Source organism: Elephantulus edwardii, unplaced genomic scaffold (assembly GCF_000299155.1).
Source record: "Elephantulus edwardii isolate Elephantulus edwardi_28Jun2011 unplaced genomic scaffold, EleEdw1.0 scaffold00094, whole genome shotgun sequence".
Lineage (NCBI taxonomy): Eukaryota > Metazoa > Chordata > Mammalia > Macroscelidea > Macroscelididae > Elephantulus > Elephantulus edwardii.
Window position 1 is genome coordinate 12,421,379 of NW_006399844.1, and position 19,088 is coordinate 12,440,466.

A 19,088-nucleotide genomic window follows, 5' to 3' on the forward strand; every position below is an offset into this window, starting at 1 on the left:
CAAAGACTCAAGGTTAGAATCCACCAGATGGGTACTATCCTGTGCAATTTATGGCCTCTGAAAACTTGCCAGAGTCAGTTCTAGCTCAACAGCACACAACAACAAAAAAACACAACAACCCACCTATAATGGTGTGAATAAAGATCCCTGATGATGTAAAAAAAGAACAAAAGTAGAAACATGTACATACATTACAGTTACATTCTTATAAAAATTAAATCTTCCATCTGTACATACTTTTTAAAAGTTTGAGAAAATACAGCCTGTAAATATGGTTATGGGTCGGGAAAAGAGTAAGGGGTAGAGATTTTCATTTCTACACATTTTTGTGTTATGAATATATCTAATATACTATCACTTTCATATGAGCAAGTGTTTTGCAGCCATATGAGAAATGCTTACATTATTATGTAAAGCGAACTGTGTTTGTACCTATAACAAAATTAACAGCCACAGAAATTATTGATAATGAATAAGCACTAGGAAGGAACAAATACAGTAACATGATTATTTAGTGTGGTAGCACTGTGAATTTCTTTTTCCAGGTATGTGATATTCCCATTTGTAAATGTAGATCCTTCAAAGGATCTAAAATGTTTGTATGATAAAGAATACACATCTTTGGCACTAGGGTACTGCTTTCCATAAAATAAGAGCAAATTTTGTTATAAGCTAAATCAAGATATTTCCCACAGTGACAGAAATCTCCAAAAGAAAATTCCGGCCCTTAAATATAATCACTTGGCTTCGTGTAACATTTTGTAAGAGGAGCAGCAATAAGATTAATGGGTTGTTTTTTGTTTTCTTTTTTTAAAAGAAAAGATTAATGTTTTCCTAGTACCTTCAAACAAAGTTATTTACAAATAGTTTTTTTTAATTTTTTTTTTATTTGCTAATTGCTTTATAACCACAACAAACTGGTGCAGAGGAAGGTCCTGTACAAAACACAACAAAGGTTGAAAGATGGAGGCGTTCTCTTAGCAAGGATGAAGATTTCAGTCTCTGGTATTTGGAATTTAGGCTGCAGTCCTTGTTTTTTGGATGGATCACTGGGTGTGTGGGCACAGTCCATGCTTTAACCAGATTTGAACAGAAGAATGGCAACTTGGCCCAGGTAGAAGTAGATGAAGTGCTTAGTTTCATGTGTCACATAACTACCAAAGTTTCTCCCCACGATGCAGTGCCAGGTGGGGTTGTACTTCTTGTCAAACTCCTTCTTGATGTGGGCCAAGATGTCCTTCTCGATGTTGTATTTCTCCAGCGCCTGGGTCGCGCACTCCACCGAGTCCTGTTGCATCTCCTCCGACATGTCCACATTTTTGATCACCGCCTTTCCTTTCGGTCTCTCAGCATCTGTGATGGCTTTCTGTGGGAGGGGTTAGAGCGCCTCAAGCCTCGCACGACCTGTCGCCGCTCTGCCACCGCTCTGCCGCTGCTCCCAAAGCCGTGGCCGCATCTAAGTAACGCCATGCCAGCCAGCCTCCTAGTGCCCCGGCCCCACCCCACAAAGTTTTTGCTATTTAAAAAATATCAAAGTTCACAGAGTTATACATAAAAATACACAGTATGACCTCACTTATATAAAAAGACAAGAAAAGGCTAATGTATAGAGAACAAAGTCTAGTAGTAGTTAGCAGGAGTAAGAAGGAGAAGGAAAGAGAAAGCGTTGATGGTGATGGGGGAAAATCACATTAGAAGAGTAGACTTACAAAGCCAATTATTATAATTGTTATCAATAAGCTCTTTATCTATTTAGTTTCATGGAACAACTTAATTAATTGGCTTAATAATGTGTTTAGTATCCACATTCTACTTCCTAGGGGCACTGTGTATGCCTGGGGTCTTAAAAACTTGTCAGTGACCAAATAAGGCATAACAATTAGTCTCTTCACCTAGAGCAACAGAGGAAGGAGTAAAGTTGGGATATGAACCAGTGGCTAATTATCTCCAGGAAAAACTGTCTCCTTTGCCATGAGCCCTGAACTGGATGATGTCCAACGGTCATTACTAAGCATTTTGATAAGAAATTATGTAGAGAAATCAGATTAAAAGAGGGGAATAAGGGTTTTCAAATTCTCAATTCAAACTCTGAAACAGACATTCTGGGCCATGCAACTTTCCAAAACTATTAACGTTAGATAATTTTTAAACCCTAAACCAAAAATATACACTGAAGTCAATTTAAAACAATATTTAGCTTAACTAGTAAGAAAGGTCTGCCTTGAGAATTATGTTATTTTAAGATGGATAGTGAAGAGATTGAGAGAGTTAATAGTTTTAGTTTACTTGGCTCCACAGTCAACACTCTTGGTAACAGCAGCCAGAAAATCAAAAGACGAATTGCACTGGGAAAGTCAGCTGTCAGGGACCTCTCCAGAGTACTGAAGAGCAACGATGTCAGGCTGGAGACTAAGGTGCACCTGATCCAGGCTATAGTTGTCACAATTACGTGCTATGCATCAGAGAGTTGGACAGTGAATAGGGATGACAGAGAATTGATGCCTTTGAGCTGTGGTGCTGGAGAAGAGTGTTGAATATACCATGGACTACTAGGAGAACAAACAGGTTTGTCCTGGAAAGGGTAAAGCCAGAATGCTCCTTGGATTCAAGGATTCTGAAGCTTCGTCTGACATACTTTGGGCATGTTGCAAGGAGGGACTGGTCCTTAGAGAGGGACATCATGTTTGGGAGAGTGGAGGGACAGCGCAGGAGAGGAAGAGCTTCGATGAGATGGATCGATTCTGTGAGTGGAGTGGTGGGAATGAGTGTGTCGGAGACAGTAAAGCTGGCACAGGATAAAGCGGCATTTAGGGCTCTTGTACATGGGGTTGTTATGAATCATAAATGACTTGATGGCACATAACAACAACAACAACAAGATCTACCTGGGATCAAATTGACAGTAGCAACTTGAAAGATTTAAGGTGGAATCTGAATTATTCCAAATGCAAGGAACAACTCAGTAAAGGAAGATGAGAATGATCTCACAACTACATGAGTGTAATCAATGTCACTAAATTATGGTACATGCAGAAACTTAAACTGGAGTATGTTTTAACCTGTGTATGTTCAACTAAAAAGAACCTAAATTTTAGAAAATATTTCTTTCACAGAGAGAGAGAGAGAGAGAGAGAAAGGGAGATTGAGATTTAACCTGATGGAATAGGGCAACAATTTATGAGTAAAGAACACCAAAACGGCCAAAGTCTGAGATGTCAAGCAGAGACTACTCCTAGTGAAGAAAATAAGTATCAGTGAAAAGCTGACTCTTGGATTTTGTTGGCAAAATATATTCCTTTTCTACTTCTAAGAAAAAACAGAAATTAAAAGGTTATTGAAAAGGAGGAAGAAGACCCTCAATGAGATGAACCCACACAGTGGCTGCAACAATGGTCTCACACACAGCAAAGACTGTGAGACTGGCAGAGGATCTTGCAGTGTTTTGTTCTGCTGAACAAAGGGTCATTATGAGTTAGAATTGATGACTCTACAACATCTAACAACAATCTGAGGGTTAAAAATCCTTTTGCAGGACAAAGTCTAGTCATCTGACTTCACCAGACTTCACTAGTTAATTATCTAGGTCACTTTAGCACTCTGGGGACATGCAAAATTCCTGAACAAAGGCAAGATCTCTCTCATTCTCATTTCTGAGAGCAAAGAGAGGTACGGGAGCTAAAATTGGCTCTCACGTGAAAAATAGGAATTTATTCCATCAGTCTTTGTTGTTTGTTTAACACATGCAGTTTTACAAAATAGCTCATTGTCAACAGGCTCATGCCAGATTTCCCTAGAATGACTCCCCTTCACTATTGATGAATACAGCGTTACCATTATAGATGGGACTTTGGAAGAACACATTTCTGTAATCCATAGTTGAAATAACAATCATTCTAATACTGTAGAGGCTGAACCTGATGTAACAATAAAGGCTTAAGTCTCCCAATGATACCTCACCATCAGTTTCTATTCATTAGGCAATCACTGAGGTGCTAAAAATGGTAGTCACAGTGTGACAAAGCCCTTCAATGCTGGGTGTCTTTGGTTTGAAAAAAATGTATCTTAAGTGGCACAGTCTATTCAAGCTTAGCTGACAAGGCTGGATTAAACTGCTTGATATCCCTACAGGGAGGATTATTGTGAAAAACAAAGTTTTAAATACAACAGAAAGAAAGCAGTAGCAGGTGCCGGAAGAGACAGCACATCTGCAATCTCGATCACCTTACCAATTATACCAAGCTTAACGACAAAAATATAGAAATGTCCAACAAATAAACAAAACTTTAACCCTTCTCAGGTTTGACACTAGTTTCCCGCCACTGGCTGCATTTATTTGGATTGATTTTTTTTTTTTTCATACAGTACATAGAGTTATAGGGAGCTCTGGTGAACAAGTGGATAAGAAGCTGCGTTGCAACCTTAAAAGCACACAGTTTGAATCCACTCTGTCTGCACCCCAGGAGAAAAAGACGGGCAATCTCTTCCCATGCGATTAACTGCCTCTATAAAATCTGCTAGAGGGTCAGCTATGAATCAGTTTGGACTTGATGGTGCACATAACAACAACATGGAGTTAGATAAAAGCTACTATAAAACTAAAGGCCTGTCTATTAAGGCAGACAATCAACAACAACTCAAATTTGGGCAAAAAAGAGATGACAAATCAATTGTACTAAAGGAATGTCTTCTCATTCATCTATCATAGGTCACTTCTAAACCAACCACCAATATGTTCATATTGTGACAATCTTTAAGGAAAAGAGAAGGAAGTTCTTTTCACGTGTGCCTCACCTTCTTTCCATCCCTTCACAAATCTGTTTTTCTCTGCAAAAAGATCGTTATTTTTGTCTATTAAAAAAACTAACACTTTGATCATCAGTTAAGTCTCCCAAGTCTTTTCTATGCACAGCCTATCAGCAGATAGTCTGGGTTTTAGACTTTGTAGCATCCACTCATGGGCTAGTTGGTACTCCATCAAATGGAATAGTATTCTAAAAACCTTCAAATTGAACATTTAGATTATTTTTAACTTATGTCCTCAAATAAGAATCTTGTTGTTGTTGTTGTTAGGTGCTGTCGAGTTGTAGATGACTCATAGAGACCCTATGAACAAAAGGCCTGAGCACTGTTCATAGTTTCCAGAGGCAAGCCATTTCGGAAGTGGATGCCACTCCTGCTTCCAAGCTTGTTTTAATCGGGAAGCTCTACCAAACACAATAGTTACATGAGTAACTATTATTACATTTGGCCCATCAGTGTCACAATGTTTAGTGTCACAGCAACCAGGAATTACCTCTGTACAGCAATGCACAGACCAGTGCTATACCACCTAGAAGAATGTTTGACAAAAAAACAATCTGACCCCCTGAGGGCCGCAGAATAAAATCACGCACCTTGGGCTTGGTAGCATAACTTGCTTGTTGTCTACAACAACAGACGACATAGACAAATAAGCATACATTACTGAATAATTTTTACATTTTTAAGGTTGTAATTCTACTAACATTACCAGGGAAAAAAGCATACTGTGACCACCTAATTGTATTTTTGCCAAAGACAAGTAACTTCACTTTTTAAATTTTTTATAATTTGATCTATTTGTTTTTGTTCTTTTAGGAACAACCTAATTTTATCCTTAATTTTTTTATCTATAAAAGTTTCCCCCTTTTTCTTCCTGTCTCTAAGAAACTTTATATTAAAGAAGTTGTTCAAAACAACTATGAGTTATCATCTGACCCCAGGAAGAATAGCAAAAGTTAAAAGAACAGTGAGCAACAAATGCTGGCCAGGTTGTGGAGCAACTGGAACCCTTATTCACTGTTGGTGGGAGTGTAAAATGGTGCAACCACTGTGGAAGGTGGTATGTCGCTTTCTCAGAAAGTCGCAAATAAAAGATAGCATTTGACCCAGCAATTCCACTACTGGGAATATATCCCAAAGTGACCATAACTGATATCCAAGTAGATATATGAACACCCATGTTTATCGTGGCTTTGTTCACAATAGCAAGGAGCTGGAAACAACCTAAGTGTCCATCAACACACAAATGGATAGAGAAGCTGTGGTATAGTCACACAATGGAATACTATGCTGCACTGAAAAACAAGGAACTCATGCAACATTATTCAAAATGGGTGACCATGGAGGACATTATGCTGAGTGAAATATTTCAGTCACAAAAGGACAAATACTGCATGGTGCCACTGTTGTAAAACAGGAATGACATCGGGGTTGGGGGAGACTGAGAAAGATGGGTTCAATAATGTATACGACACTGAAACAGATAAAGGAGAAAACAGTTTAAAAGGGATATGTGATTAGGTATTTTTGTCAAGACAGGAATCCAGAGCAAAGCCTGCATAGTGGAGTGGACCTGGGGGAAGGGATTGTAAAACAATGAAAGAATTTTTCTTTTACTTTTCCAAGAGGGTAGTGTACTGGGGGGAGGGTTGAAATTAAAAAAAAATTAATAAAATAAATAAAAAAGAAAAATAGAGAGAGAAAAATGTTGTTTGTCACAGGCAGTAAATACTGTTGTGTTATCTCTCATTTACTGAAAGTTTATTTTTTTGATGGATAAAGGTTTTTACTTTGTATGTAGTTAAAGCCATCAATTTTTTTCTTTCATGAAATCGACCATTTAAAAAGATTAGAAAGGTAGTGTCAGAGAAAAAGAGGAAAACCCTCTACAAGATGGACAGACACAATGACTGTAACAATGGCTTGAACATATCAAGAGATGGTGAGGATGGCACAGGATAAGGCAAGGTTCAGATATGTTGTTCACAGAATCTCAGTCTCGTAATCAACTCAATGGCACTTAACAAAAATCATCAGAACAAGTTTTCTTATCACATAGTTATAGGCATATTTTTAGTTAAATTCTTTTAGTACTTAGAAAAAGAGCTATAGTAGAATCATTGAGTCATGAGGAATTTTGTTTACAAAATGTATAGGAATGGGAATCTAACACATCCTTCCAATGGTGGTTTCAACTGCAATTACTGAAAATCTTCCTCATCAGAAACATTACCCTTATGATACACTAATAATATGTACCATAATACATATTATATGTCACAGGAGAAAGATGGGCAATCTCCTCCTGTGCAATTAACAGCTGCTGAACACCTGCTGGAGGGTCAGCTATGGGTCAGTCATACTCTATGATACACAACAAGTATCATCATATAGTGAGAAGGCAGCTTACTTGGGGGTTAGGCTTAAAAATAAGCATATACTTCAAATAACCAAAGCATTGTAAGAACAAAGTAAGAGGCCTTACACTCTTGAATCTTAAAATAGACTATCCAGTTAGAACAATCACACAGCCTAGTACTAGTTCAATGATAGTCACACAGACCAGTAGATCAAAATTGAGGGCCAAGAAATAAACCCAATGGCAACCAATTTCTAACAAGAGGTCGAAGTCCATTCACTAGGGAAAGAAATAATTTCTTTAATAAATGATGCTGATAAAATTAGATATTCATATGTAGCAATATAAAATAGGACCTACACCTCGTATCTATACAAAAACTAACCCAAAAATGGGTCAAAGACCTAACTGTTAAATCTAAAATTATAAAATCCTTGGAAGAAAACATAAAGTCAAAATTATGTTACCTAATTTAAAAAAAAAAAATCTTACCAAAATAAACATATAATACAGAAATTTTCAAAATCAACAATTATTAATACATAAATAGCAGAAGTAAAATTAGATGGGAAGGACCTAATAAAAATTAAATATTTATGTATATTAAGGCTTTCCCAAAAGAAAAGAGAGTACCTAAAAACTAGAGGGGGAAAAAAATTCAGAAATTAGATGATAAGATTTCTAAAATTTACAGACAACCCAATTACAAAACTGGTAAAAGACCTGAACAGAAACTTCAACAAACAGGGCACTAAAACAGCAAATATACACATGAAGACTTGCTCATGGTGATTAGTAATTCAAACTTACTGCCAAGGAGTCTGAGCAGACACAGAGCTGACACTCCAGCAGGTTTCCTGTCCCGTAGAGGTCCCTAAATCACACAGTAGGTGATTACTCACTTTTCTCCCATGCAGCTGCTGGTGGATTTGAACCACCAGAAAGAAATGGCCTTTGCCTTTAGAGTATCAACCCAACTCTCTACAGATTATACCACCAGAGTTCATGAGCAATTAGAACTCAACTTGAATTTCTTGTTGTCAAGTGAACCAATGTATAGATGACATGCTAGTGGGTTTTCAGGAGTCTGTCTTTCTCCTGAGGGAGGAGCCACTGATGGATTTGAAGCACGTCTTTGGATGAGCAGCACAACTCCCTACAGACTATACCATCAGAGCGTCCCAAGCAACTGTTGTGTGCCTTCAGCTCAATTCATTCATAGCTGACCCTCCTACAGGTTTTCAGTAAACTACACAGGAGAAGACTTCATCCTTCTCCCGTGGAGGAGCTGGTGGATTTGAACCACTTGCTGTTGGGACTAGAGTCACCAGAGCTCCCTCCCTAAGCAATTAAAGAGATGCAAATAAAAACTATAATGAAATAACATCTAAAAAACAAAAAGAAAAACAAGTAACAATAAATGTTTGTGAGGATAAAGAGAGATTGAAACCTTTATTGACTGCTGGTGGGACTATAAATGGAAAACATACTTCTTCAAAAAACTTTAACTATTCCATTAGGTCACCTGTTAGTTAAATAACAGATTAGCTCATAAAATAAACAATATCACCCGTGAATAATGTGCTCCTTGAAAATATGAATGTAGATTTTAAGAGTCAACACAATGAAAATTACAACCAAGGCATTCAACAAGTTTTTAAGCAACAGGTAAACGGGAATTTAAATTTGCTGTGTAAACTTTGATTAAAAACAAGTATTATTTTACACACCCATGTTTATTGTGGCTTTGTGTGCAATAGCAAACAGCTGGAAACAACCCAAGGAATGGATAGAGGAGCTCTGGTATAGCCACACAATGAAATCCTATGCAGCACTGAAAATCAAAGAACTCATGAAATATTATGCAAAATGGATGACCCTGGAGGACATTATGCTGAGTAAATATATCTTAAAGATATCTTAATAAATAAATCTTAGTCACAAAAGGAAGAATATTGCATAGGACCACTGTTGTAAAACAGGACTGACATCAGGGTTGAGAGAAGACAGAAAAGGAAGGGAGGAATGATGTATATTGCATTGAAACAAATGAGGGAGAGATCTGTTTAAAATGGATATATGAATGGGTATTCTTCTCATTAAAAAAGTCCAGAGTGAAAGCTGCATTGTGGAGTGGACTTGTGGGGAGGGACTGCATAACAATGAAAGAGTTTGGGTTTTTTTTCTTTACAAGAAAAGTGAATGAGGGGGAGGAGGTGGGCAGGGAGAAAAGTACAACAATGAATGACTGGCAACCCTAAGCCTCTGTAAACTTTCATTAAAATTAATAAATAAATTAAAAGTAAAACCCTAAAACACCTGAATGGAAATGGAAAAAAAATCCCCAAAACAAAAACAAACAAGTATTATTTTTAAAAAGTTACAAAGTAAGCTTGACAAGTGAAGACCCTCATATGGTCTCAATTAGACTGGAAAATTCCTTTAAACATTCCTAGGAAATGAAAGATAGTAATATAATAAGAAAAACACAGGAGAAGATGCTGATTAAGGAAAAAAAATTTTATCCAATCATCTTACACTCTCTGGGAAGTATGTTATTGACTCAGTCACCCAATGAACAAAAGGCCTGAAGCCTTTCTCCAAGTTCACAGTTTCCAGAGGCATGTGGCTTAAGAAGTGGATGCCATTTGACCCAGCAATTCCTCTACTGGGAATATACCCTAAAGAAACCATAACTGACACCCAGGCAGATATAGGCACACCCATATTTACTGCGGCTTTGTTTACAATAGCAAGGAGCTGGAAACAACCTAAGTGTCAATCAACAAACAAATGGATAGAGAAGCTCTTCACACAATGGAATACTAAGATGCATTGAAAATCAAGGAACTCATGCAATATTATTCAAAATGGGTGATCCTGGAGGACATTATGCTGAGTGAAATATCTCAGTCACAAAGGGCAAATACTGCATAGTGCCACTGTTGTAGAACAGAAATGACATCAGGCTGGGGTGAGACTGAGAAAAATTGGCTAAATAATGTATACTGCATTGAAACAGATGAGGGAGAGAACAGTTTAAAAGCAATATATGATTGGGTATTATGGTTCTGACAAGAGTCCAGAATGAAGGTTGTATAGTGGAGTGTACTGGGGAGGGAGATTTTATGCTAATGAAAGAATTTTACTTTTCAAAGAAAAGAAATAACTGGGGAGATGGGATGGGCAGGGAGAAAAATGCAACAATGAATGAATGGAAATCCAAAAACTGTAAATGTTCATTAAAATTAATAAATCTTTTTTTTTTTTTAAAAGGTGGATGCCAATCCTGTTTCCAAACCTGTCTTATACTGGAAGCTCTACCAAACACTGTCCATCATGGGCAGCCATTACTGAGAAGTATATAATCAGGAAAATGGCAATAAGGAACCACTATTTAATAGGTACTACTTTTTGTTTTGTTTTTGAGGCGTATTTCCAAATGCCACTCTGGAGCCAACAACTAGTAGTTTATTACTGTTTCACTGCTACAGCTTTGTAACCTCATAGCTGACCCTCCAGGAGGAGGCTGTAAATTCTAAAGGATGAGAATGCTCATCTTTCTTCTAGGGAGCCACTGGTAGATTCTAGAGTAATGTCACTTCTCTGTTAGCAACACAATTCCCTGCCAAGTCTACCACCAGAGTTCCCTTTATAATTTCACAGGACATTTAAATATCTGTTGGGGAATGCCTATACTTTTCTACCTCAACACCATCCATTACTTCTGCATAACATTTCTCTAAAACATCTTTTAACTTTAGAATATTCTGAAACTTACCCAAAAGTCATACAAAAATTTGACTGTAGGAAGAACAGACATCTAAACTATACTGAGTCCCTGATTAAAGAACAGTATGTCCCTTAACTTGTACATGGCTTTTCCCAGGCATCTGAACATAATGCTTTTATCAACAGAGAACTCAGATATTTCTTGCACGTTTCTACATATTATCTATTGCTATTATCGATAGAATGTTTCATTACAACTATGTGTTCCAACTAATATACAGAATTGATTTTCTTCTTATATTTTAAATATTTATATGCATACTCAATTTACCAAACTTACTATTTGCTTAAATATTTTAGGATGAGTAACAACTGCTTTATACTCACTGCTTTTATTACAGGGGAGTCTGGGAGACATTATGCTCAATTAAATTATCTCAGTCACAAAAGGATAAATATTGCATAACACCGCTGTTGAAAAAAATAGGACGGGTGAGGACAGAATAGGTAAAGATGATACTGCTTTGGAAAAGATGAGGTCTAAAAGGAATATATTACATTACATATATGACAATAATCTGGAACAAGAGGTGTACTGCAAAGTGGACAGTAGGAATGGGAAGGGAAGAAAATATGTGACAATGAATTAAAAAAAAAGGGCATACAGATTTCCATTTCAGCTATCTCTAAGCCTTAAGTCTTTACAAGTTATTTGAAAACAATATAATTCTCACTGGTGAAAATGAATGTATATGAACTTTGTAAGTAAACCAGTATAAAATAAATTTAAAAAAAAATACCCTCACTGTTTGTAAACAATAAAGTTCAAAATACCATGAAATAAAACTAATGGATTATTTATATTCTCCAGCCCTTTTCACACTTCTAAAGCTTTATTTTGTCTGGTCCCTTCCTTGAGTCCTTGGCCTTACATGAAGTGCAAAGACCTAACATTCTGGTCTGCGAAACCTGGGACAGGAGTTGAGAAATGTTGTGCCCCAGCCCTCTTTTGGGGCAAGTGTGGCGCCCCTCACTCTCTCTCTCTCTTGAACCTATCAGCTTGCCCAGTGTCAAGACAGAGAACAGATAAAAGAAATGACCAACCTGAACCAGCTGCTGTGACAACCATATTCTCCCCTGGCTACTGGTCCTGGGCCATCCCAATCCAGCCTCTGAGCCCCAGATCTGAGCTCCTGTTCAGCAGGAAGTAGTCAGAAAGAATATGTCACCCTTTTTCTCACTAAAGAGGCTGAGATGTCAGGGTGGACCAAGGTCAAAGGGAGAACAGAGGATTCAAGGAATATCAACACTTCAACAAAGGGAGAGAACAGCCACAACTACCAAGGAGTGCCCCTTCCTTCCCTCCCTAGAAGGCCACCCACCTGGCTAAACCACAGTGGACCCTTACTATAAAACCTGTCCTAGGGTGTGGTATTTCCCTGTTCTGTTCCTCTGACTGTTTCTCTCTGTAGAGCAAGGAATCCCGCAAGAGAGACCCCTTAATGAAAGTTCTGCAGCTTCCAAACAAAAAAACCAAACCTAGTAGTGTAGCCAGTTATGTGTTGGGCTACTAGCTAAAGGGTTGGCAGTCTGAATTCATCAGCTGATGAGCAGGAGAAAGGAGTGGTGGTCTGTTCCCATTAAAGATTTACAACTTCAGCAATCTGAAGAAGGGACATCAAGAATCAGAACTGAGGGGGTTTTGCCGGGGAAGGAGGGACAATCTCCTCCTGTACCTGTCAGATCCAATTTGACGGTACACACATACACAAAAATAATAAAATAAAATAAATTTAAAAAAAAAAGAACTGAGGGGGTTGTTGCTGTTGTTAGGTGCCATCGAGTCAACCCTATCAACAGATCTGAACTCTGTTCTATCCTGTGCCATCCTCACACATTCTGACACCTAGAGTCCACTGCATCAGTCACCTTGTCAATCCAAGGTCTGTCTTCATCTCCTTTGCCAACCCTCGGCCTTTCCAAGCATCATGTCCCTCTCCCAGGAATAGCCCCTCCTAGCAACATGCCCAAAGTATGTGAAGCTTTATCATCTTTGCCTCCAAGGGGTACTCTGGCTGTACTTTCTCTAAGACATATTTGTCTATTCTTTTGGCAGTCCATGGGATGTTCACTACTCTTCTCCAACACGACAGCTAAAAGGCATCAATTCTTCTTCTGTCATTCACTGTTCAGCTCTCAGAAGCATACTAAGTAACTCCAAAGACAATGGCCTGATTCAGATGCACCTTAGTCTTCAAACTGCTATCACCAGTCCTCAATAGAGAGGTCCCTAACTGTAGACTTTGCCACTGCAATAAGTTTTCCTGATTTCTTGACTGCTGGTACAAAGCGTGATGACTATGGATCCAAGAAAGATGAATTTTTGACAGTTTCAATCTTTTCTCCATCTATCATGATTCTACAAAAAAATATTTTGTTTTCTTGACATTGAACTGCAATCCAAATTGAAAGCTATGTTTTAATCTTCTGCAACAAATGCTCCAAGTCCTCACTTTCGCAAGCAAGGTTGTGTCATCTTAATAACACAGGTTACTGGTGAGTCTCTGCTCTTGATGTCACAGTCTTCTTCATAAAGTCTAGCTTCTCAAGTAATTTGCTCAGCATACTGACTGAATAGGTATGGAGAGAAAATACAACGCTGACACACTCCCTTAATTTTAAACCATGCAGTGTTCCCTCCCTTGCTCTGTTCACACAACAGCCTCCTGGTGTAGGTATAGGTTTCACATGAGTACAATAAGTGCTCTAGGATTCCCATTCTTTTTTCTTTTTTAGTTATTATTGTTGTGTACTGTCAAATCGTATTCAACTGGCACAGGAGGAGATGCCCCTCCTTCTCCATGGGGCATCTAATGTATTCAAAGGATTCCCATTCTTCTCAATGTTAGTCATTAGTTTGACAGTAATGGATTAGTAGGTATTATTGGTTCAGACTTTGAACTCTATCTCAAGGAAAAAGGTATTCACAAGAAGTGTTTTTGTCTTCAAAGCTCTGGAAGTTCCTAAAATCACTGGTCTCTTTATCTTTATTTGCATGTATAGAAATACAAGGGAAATATCTCTAAATTACATCAGCCATTTTCTAAATTTTAAAATGCTAAGTTTTTATTTGTAATATTCCTTGAAAATTATTTGTCCATATAAACAACCCTCTTTGCTGTATTTTCACTTTCAACAGAGAGGGGTTTTGTTTTCACTCTATGATAAGTTGGTTTAGATTAAGCTGAACACCATTTTTCTTTTCATTTTCCTTATTAGCATCTTGTCTGAGAGTGATTATCTGAGAATGATTACACCACCAAACTTCTAGTTGCAACATTGCATGCAGTAATATGACTAACAAAAAGATATGGTGAAGGGGGAGAGGGGAGAAAAAACAGCAGGTCATCAGTTCATCACAACTTTAATGCAATGAAGTCAAGAGTACCAGGTCTTCAACTCTTGACAATAAAACTAGTACTGATTTGGAAATAGGGGAGTTAACTTGTCCTGCATACTTTTGCCCATCCATTTTTCTTTCCATGTTCCTGGTTTGGTGGGTTTTGGGGGTTTTTTAATACTGGTTTATTTAGAAAGTTCCTATACATTGTTTTTCACACCTGATCTTTCCCATTTCTTCACCTTTCTCCCTCCACCCATCAAATTGTGAGACTCTATAATTATGAACACTCCCCTCTCCCATCCATCCTCAGCCCTCTGCTCTTCACCTCCCTCTTCCCTTGGATCCTCATACTTATTCTACAATAATGGTCCTATACAATATTTGTCCTTATGGGACTGAGTTCACTTAGCATAATGCTCTCCAATCCATCTCAAGTTAGGTAGTAATTTACAAAATCATTGCTCCTGCATGCTGTGTAGTATTCCATTCTGTGAATGTACCATAATTTCTCAATTGTGTTTGGACATTTGGGCTGTTTCCATCCATCCTTTTATTTTTAAACTGTCATTTTTTACTCATTCACTAATGTCAAGTTGATTCCAACTCACACCAGTCCTCCACTGTATTTCCAAGGCTGTAAATTCCAACTGGAAGAGATGGCTGATCTTTCTCCCATGGAGTCACTAGTGGATCTGAACAATCAGGTATGTGCAGATAGATAGATATGTTGCTCAGTACTCTAGTGAGGTCCTTGACAGCAGATTTACCTAATGCAATTTGTCTTTTGTTTCCTGACTGCTGGTGCCAAGAGTGTTGATTGTGGAGCCAAACAAGCTGTAACTGTTAACCCCAATCTCTTCTCCATTGTGGTGCTGTCAAATTGGCCCAGTGTTGAGAATCTTTTGTCTTCTTGATGTTGAGCTTCAAACCATATTAAATTCTACAGTCCCTGACCTTCTGCAGCAAGCAATTCAGGTCCTCTTCAGTTTCAGCAAGCAAGATTGTGTCATCTGCATAACGTAGGTTGTTGATGAGTCTTCCTCCAATCCTGATGCCACATTCTTTCTCATAAAGCCCAGCTTCCAAAATGATCTGTTTTGCATACAGATTGAAAAGGTATGGAGACAGGTTGCATTCCTGATGCACTACAATCCTGATTTTAAACCATGCAGTGCCTCCCTTCTCTGTTCTGAGGATTGCTTTCTCGTCCAAATATAGGTTCCACATGAGCACAATCATGTGTTCTGGGATTCCCATTCTTCTCAAGGTTAACCACAATTTGTTGTGATCCACACAGTTAAATGCCTTTGCAGAGTCAATGAAACACAGATAGATAATCCTCTGGTACTCTGCTTTCTGTCAGGATCTATCTGACACTGGTAATACTGTCTTTAGTGCCATGACCTGTTCTAAACCCAGCTTGTATTTCCGGTAGTTCTGTCAATGTACTGTTCCAACTGTTTCTATAATCTTCAGCAGGATTTTGCTTACATGTGATATGAGTGATATAGTATGATAATTTCCACACTCTGTTTGGTCATCTTTTTTTGGGATGGGAATATGGATCTCTTCCATTAAGTTGGCCAGGTAGTTGTCCTCCAGATTTCTTGGCACAACCTGGTGAGTACATCCAGCGTAGCATCTGTTTGTTGAAATATGCCAATTGGTATTCCATCAATTCTTAGGGCTTTATTTTTTGCCAAGTCCTTCAGAGCAGCCTGCACTTCCTCCTTCACCACCATTGCCTCTTAATCATATGTTGTTTCTTGAAATTCTTCTTTGTCAGGAAAATCTGCCATCAGGGACCTCTCCAAAGTACTAAAAAGTAACAATGTAAGCCTAGAGACTAAGGTGTGCCTAATGCAGGCCATGGTCTTTGCAATTACTTGCTATGCATCAGAGAGCTGGACAATGACTAACGATGACAGAAGAATTGCTGCCTTTGAGTTATGGTGTTGGAGAAGAGTCATGAACACACCATGGATCACCGAGAAAACAAATAGGTCGGTCTTGGAGAGAATGAAACCCAGTTTCTCCTTAGAGACTAGGATTTTGAAGCGCCTTCTTACCTACTAGAGGAATGTGGCTAGGAGGGACTGGCCCTTGGAGGACATCATTCTCGGAAGGATGAAGGGATTGCAGGAAAGAAAGACCTCTGATGAGATGGACTGATACAGTAACTGGCACAATGGAGGTAGGCGTGTCAGAGTTGGTGAGACTGGCTCAGGACAAGGCAGGCTTCAGAGCCATTGTACACAGGGTTGCTATGAATTGCAGGCAATTCGATGGCACATAACCATAACAACAACAACAACAACAACAACGTTTTTTATTTGAGTTAAAGTTTATAAATAATATTGCATTCTCATTCAATTTAATAATATTTTAAAAGGAAGACATGGTCTCTTAGTCTAGAACAACTGGGAAGACTTATCAAGCTGAAGCCATTTGTTATGGTTGCCTCTCTATTCTTCAATCTGTAGCTGAGATTTAATATACTGACATTTTGGTAATTAGCAGATAAGATCTTCTTGATTTCTTACGAAAGATAAGTTTCTGAGCACTGAATAGCTAGGACAAACCTTATTGGATATGGCTAAGTTTGTTTTCATCACAAATTTACCCTCCCCCTTCCTTTTTTTTTTTTTTTTAATACAATGTGCTGAGTAAAACTTAACTTTCCTTTCTATCAAATAACTGTTCCCCTAAGACAGTTCAGGACAAGGAGGTCAGCCACAAATTATCACAAGGCCCAGGAATACAACCTGCATATGTACCCTGGAATTCAGCTAACACAAGCAGCTTTTAATGGACCTATAAACAATTCCTGTTTTTTAAAACCTCAAAAAAATTTGTTTTGAATTGTCTGAAAGTAACTCCCATACAACCATCTAGAGACCAGCCGTAAAGAGGAGGCCCACATGGCATGTCTCATGAAAACTAAGCACCTAAAAAGACAGACTTCACCTTGAAGGCTAGCTCTGTAAGCCTCTTGACTGTATAATAGCTCCTTTCCTAAAACAATCCTACCTTTCCCTCCTCAAAGTATTCAATACCACAGCCTTTTTCAGAACCTTAAACTAACCTACAAATACTCCCTAACAACTTTCCTTCCCCAAGAATATTTGGGAAGCCCAGACTCTATGTCTCCTATACATTGGTTTATAATAAATCTGCTTTCTCCACTTCAACCCTCCTCCAAGATTGATTTTTCTGGTGGAAGGCTTTGTGTTAACAAAGGTGAACTGACAGAGAGGCATGGCCTTTGGATCAACAGCAGCACATAGACTTCCTGTGGTCAATGCAACCAGAGCTCCCATAAGTGAAAGACAGGAGTAAGGCAAGATGAGAAGTTAGCAAAATGCTTCAATCTATGTGATCTTATTGCTCATCTTTATTGTTTTCTGCAGTCCCTGCCCCTTCTCTTCATAACTTAAAAATGACATTTCTCCATAGGTAAATTTGGAATTTCTCATATTCTCTGTAATCTCCTCCACAATTTAGAAATACAGAGAGATAGTGATGTTTCATGAGTTTAACACACTTTAGTAATTTTCACCATTTCGGTCATGTTCTGAAGTAAATTTTCAAAATTTATTTTAGTGGTATCTTTTAGATTCCAACTCATAGTGACCCTATGAATAAAGGATATAAACCATACCCTATAATGTAATATTTTATGTGAAATCAGTTTTGATATCCTTGCAATCACTTCCCTACCTCACATCAGAACACATTTATTAAAATAATGACGTCAGACTCACCTATCACCAATCTTTAGAGCACAGAGAACAAGTTTAATCTCTAGGCAGTTTCTATAGGCTCTCTGGCAGGTAAGCAACAATTTGGCTTATCATGAGGTGGGGTTTTTTTTAAAAGCCAGAAAGAAATTTAAAAACATTTAGTCCAATTATATAATTTTATAGATTAAAAAGTTGAGACCGAACAATAATAAAAAAAGGCAAAAAAAAAGTTGAGACCCAGAGAGGATAAAGTATTTGTCCAAGGCCAGACAAGCTATTTACAGACATATCTAGGATTAGCATTCTGTTCTATCAGTCCAGTATTCAGATTATACTAGAATGATACAGTAATAGAAATTCTTCATCTGTAACCTACCTCACTCTTCCACTCAGGTTTATCTGAACATGCTGCTTAAAATCTGGATATTTGGATGCCAGATATGCAAAGTCAGGAGGTTTGTCCTTATATCTATTTCTTGCATGCATTGATTTACTCAGAGCCATCCTTAATAAAAAAGAAAGAAAATCAACATATTTAGTTTAATATTAATGGGGGAAAGTTTTAGATGTCAATAGTTTTTTATCAATCAAGTAAGAAAATAGAAATTGTATTTTAAAATGTACACAACATATAATGGATCATTATACTGTTTCTTCTTTTAAAAAGGGAAGTAGAAAAATACTCATTAAGAATATCAAAGTAACTTTGTGCAATACGTTTACAGTCAAGAATATTAGTTTTTTGGGGGAAAATAATCCCCCCCTTTAGTTCACCTTATTTTATAAATTTTAGTCTTGTCATTCCTAGGTAGGTAAAATCAAATGACAACAATTTTCATTTCTTCCAAATTTCAAAGGAGAAAAATTTTAACAAACAGTAAAAAAAGGGAAAGTTGGATGAAAAACATACTACTAGTTCTTAAATAAGGCTATCTCTAAAATATTTTAGTGTGTATCTTTGGTAGGTTTTTAGATTTTTGGCAGATTTCAACTTTTTTCTTTCCGCCTGTTTATTTTTATTATATAAATCAGAAACCTGATAGTTCTCTCT

The 19,088-nt window shown here is 37.7% G+C and overlaps 2 protein-coding genes across 2 annotated transcripts in view; both read right to left on the minus strand.

The window, feature by feature from the left end:
- Positions 1–18,541, minus strand: part of METTL16 (methyltransferase like 16) — an 85,661-nt gene extending 67,120 nt beyond the window's left edge. Inside the window, exon 1 of the mRNA XM_006891037.1 lies at positions 18,414–18,541. Coding sequence (XP_006891099.1) covers positions 18,414–18,541 — 128 coding nt within the window. The remainder of the gene's footprint in view (positions 1–18,413) is intronic.
- LOC102859040 (dynein light chain 1, cytoplasmic-like) lies at positions 893–10,500 on the minus strand. Its single transcript, XM_006891036.1, has 2 exons — positions 10,491–10,500; positions 893–1,335 (listed from the first exon to the last, which is right to left on the minus strand). The coding sequence occupies exons 1-2, from the start codon at positions 10,498–10,500 to the stop codon at positions 1,076–1,078; spliced, it is 270 nt and encodes an 89-aa protein (XP_006891098.1). The 3' UTR covers positions 893–1,075.
- Positions 18,542–19,088: the final 547 nt, after the last annotated feature.